Below are 3,301 nucleotides of genomic sequence, written 5' to 3' on the forward strand. Positions count from 1 at the left end.
TCCCTATATACACAAATCATAATAGAGAACTTTCTGTTTTTACTTTTTTAAATTTAAATGTTTGCTGCTGGAGGATATACTGTGGTGCAATGGTCAGACAGAGGTACAGAATGCAGTATGTTGGTGGTATTTTGTTTAGGTTTGTCTGTACATCTGCTGTGTACAATTATCCATGTGAGAAACAGGTTACAGTCATAAATGAGTTTGGTGCACGTGGATACATTTCAATCCTGCCTAATGCAAAGGAAGACATCAATGAAAATTCTGGGAAAAGCACTAATTCATGGTTAAAGTTTCAGTTTTGTAGAAACCCAAGCTGAGACATGATGTTAAAACTGATGTACATAACGAGGCATGATATTACATAGTTGCTCTCAGGAAAATCATCTATTGCGTTTTTCTCGACTGCTTGCCAAGTCACTTCCTCAGCTGTGCAATGCATTGTGGCCTTTAGAAAAATACACCTGATTTTTACAGTCAATGATTCATAAAGCAATTCATTGAGCAAGTCATGTCACTTACATAACTATAAAATTACAGACATCTTAGACTGTTAGAGCACAGTAAATATGAAACTTCAACAGAAAAGTAAGATTTACAATGCAGTCTTCACCTTACTGCAATGTGCCTGCGCTATCAAGGAATTCTAGTTTGTAACATCAAATCATCATCAAATGAACTGAAAAGGCACATCACATTTCTCAAGCTGACATTTAAACCAGACATCCCTTAGAAAAGCATATTCACTGAATTACATGAAACCTCACAATGTTTCACATTGTACACAAAAATGTACCAAATCACTTTTCAACATACGATTCAGTATACAGCTTCCTTGGGGATGGTCTGTAAAAACGTTGAGGAATATCTACCTTGATGTCATAATCTGACGTCAAAGGAGATGTTCTCCATTATTTACAGCACCTGTGTTTAAGGCAACCCTGCTTTTCTCCAAAGAAACCAATGTTTTGGTGAATCAGCTCAGTGACCAGCTTGGCAGTGGGCATGTTCTAGCTACAGCACGTTTAACATAGTCTTATTCTGGTGGAAAAAAAGGTCAGTAGCCAGTTAGAAGTTGGCACCCTGTTACAAGACTATGGGTTAAAGGTCAGCTACAAATATCCTCACTGCGCAATGCTAAACTGATCAAAGAGCAAATCTGACAATAAACATTTACACTGCCACATTAAAGTCTTATTACAGGATCATTTCTCTTCTTGTGTTAATTTTGGAACCTTTGGTGACAGTTTTTTGTTGTCACTGAAACATCTTGGCTTTCAAGAAGTCTGTTTTATTTCTTTCTGTCTTTGTCCAAGATCAGAAGAGGTTCACAGGTTTCTGCAGAAATCAGGAGCAAGTGCTGATCCAGCACTTAGTGTAGTAGTAAGAGTTTCAACATGTTTCTTAGTCTGCCTTGCATTTCCATCTGTGAATTTTCCCGTTTGTGTCTAGCGGAGTACTGGATGCTGAGGAAGAAACGGATAAATACAAAATGCTTTGGTCCATGCACAATCTATCTGGACTGTTAAGGTTCATTTACTCCAGAGCACACTTGATTGTGGCTCATTTCCTAGCAGTCTGGAGATTGGGGTCTTGTTCATTTCTAACCGTTCTCCTTCCACAGTACTAAATGAATGCTATGGTCTGGCATGCTTGTGGCAAACACCAGTCCAGAGTCATTGCCCCCGTCCAGGCCATTGAGCCAGGAGGTAACGCCGGCCAAGAAGCTAGATCCTCGTTTGGATTTTCTGTAGGCTGGCAGAGGCCAGCGGCCAGAGATAACCTCTGTCCTCAAGTCCATCACATACAGGAAGTGGTTGTCGAAAAGGAGCGCAAACACCTCGCCAAAGCTGAGCAGGGATAGGTTAGCTGGGTCCTGTGTTTTTATCACCCTGGGAACATAAAACATGAGTGTGAGGTCAGTATGATCATATTGTCTGAAAATATACGGTCTCTTGTCCAAATCATCATTCCAAGCAAACTATGATGAAAATGGGCAAAACTTGTTATTTTTGTTTTACATGTGAAGGTGTGTCTGATTTAACAGTGAAAAAAGGTTGTTGTATCGAACATAAAGTCATCCATATCCTGTCACTGATTTCTGATTGATCATAGTGCATGGCTATCATTGGTGTTCTTCATTCACAGACACACCTCTTAGAACCACAATCATAATATTTGATAGTTTATGATAGATGGTGATGATACAATGATGATAACACCCCTTAAAACTGTGCTTCTTTTAAGAGCAACTCTGTCAAAGCTCCTCACCCCTCTCAGCTCTGACAGTTGCTCCAGCATCCCTCTAACCCAGTTTCCACTGTTTCAGCAGACTCTCTTAATCATCCACAAATCCTACAAAACCTGAGCAAAAACTAAATATATAGTCAATATATCCTATCTGACACATTTAAAAAACTACTAAAAAGTTTAGAACAAACTTTTTGTATTGTGTGTTAGTAGTTTTATTGTTATTCTGTTTTGTTTTTATGTATTAATGTATTACTGTTACACACTTGGTGAGATCTGCTCTAGGAAGATAAGAAAAAAAACTAAGACACAAGAATGAGCTATTTGAACTCCACAACTTCAGTAATGTTAAGCTGCAGAACTGGCTTTTTTTACTAACCCATATCACAGAGAGCACATTTTGTCATGTATGCTATTTTACCTGAGAATCTCAAAACTGGCAAAGTCCCACTGATAAACTCCGAGGTCAGAGCTGCAGACGATGTAGCGTCCGTCAAACTGCAGGCGAGGCTGGAGGCTGATGCTGCGGTCCTCTGACACTGACAGGGTCTTCAAACCTTACAGTTGATTTCTCTCCCTAAGGCCAGACCTGCAGAGGGAACACAGTGTTTGCTCCATCTTATGGACTCTTCATGTATCGCAGCTCACACATGAGAGTATCAGCTTCAAATGACTGTATTTCTTCACTAAAGAAACAACTGGAGACAGGAGCATTACCTTAATTTCATACTTATCAGCACTTAGGAGGATATAATCACCAGGACTATGCACCATAGATTCTACTTCACTCTTCTGTAACAACACCTGATGGGAAATATCAACACAAAATCCATATTTGAAACACATCAAGCATTTCATGGAGGAACTCTGATCATGTCAGTTAACACTTCAGTTTGAGATTTCTATCAGTGCTAGGGATCTAGCACATTACTAAGGCACTAAACACATTTATAACAACATTGGGAACATCCTTGCTTTTCCTAAAATGAAATCTAGCTAAGGTGAGCTGACCTTGGTGACCCACTCAGTGTGTCCAGTCAGAGTGTTGAGA

General features: G+C 39.5%; 1 protein-coding gene and 1 long non-coding RNA gene across 2 annotated transcripts; both read right to left on the reverse strand.

The window, feature by feature from the left end:
- Positions 1-1,270: 1,270 nt before the first annotated feature.
- On the reverse strand, positions 1,271-2,805 carry LOC119888085 (F-box/WD repeat-containing protein 2-like; the record flags this gene model as incomplete). Its single annotated transcript, XM_038698519.1, has 2 exons — positions 1,271-1,892; positions 2,672-2,805. Coding segments are annotated over 2 exons (423 nt in total), but the record flags the coding sequence as incomplete, so codon positions are not given.
- Positions 2,806-2,828: 23 nt separating this feature from the next.
- Positions 2,829-3,301, reverse strand: LOC119888086. The gene is made up of 3 exons (XR_005441843.1): positions 3,262-3,301; positions 2,968-3,054; positions 2,829-2,839 (listed from the first exon to the last, which is right to left on the reverse strand). It is a non-coding gene; the product is annotated as an uncharacterized LOC119888086 (long non-coding RNA).

The sequence above is a fragment of the Micropterus salmoides genome, unplaced genomic scaffold (assembly GCF_014851395.1).
Source record: "Micropterus salmoides isolate LMB-PRFRI ecotype aquatic unplaced genomic scaffold, ASM1485139v1 Ms_hic_scaffold_4750, whole genome shotgun sequence".
Lineage (NCBI taxonomy): Eukaryota > Metazoa > Chordata > Actinopteri > Centrarchiformes > Centrarchidae > Micropterus > Micropterus salmoides.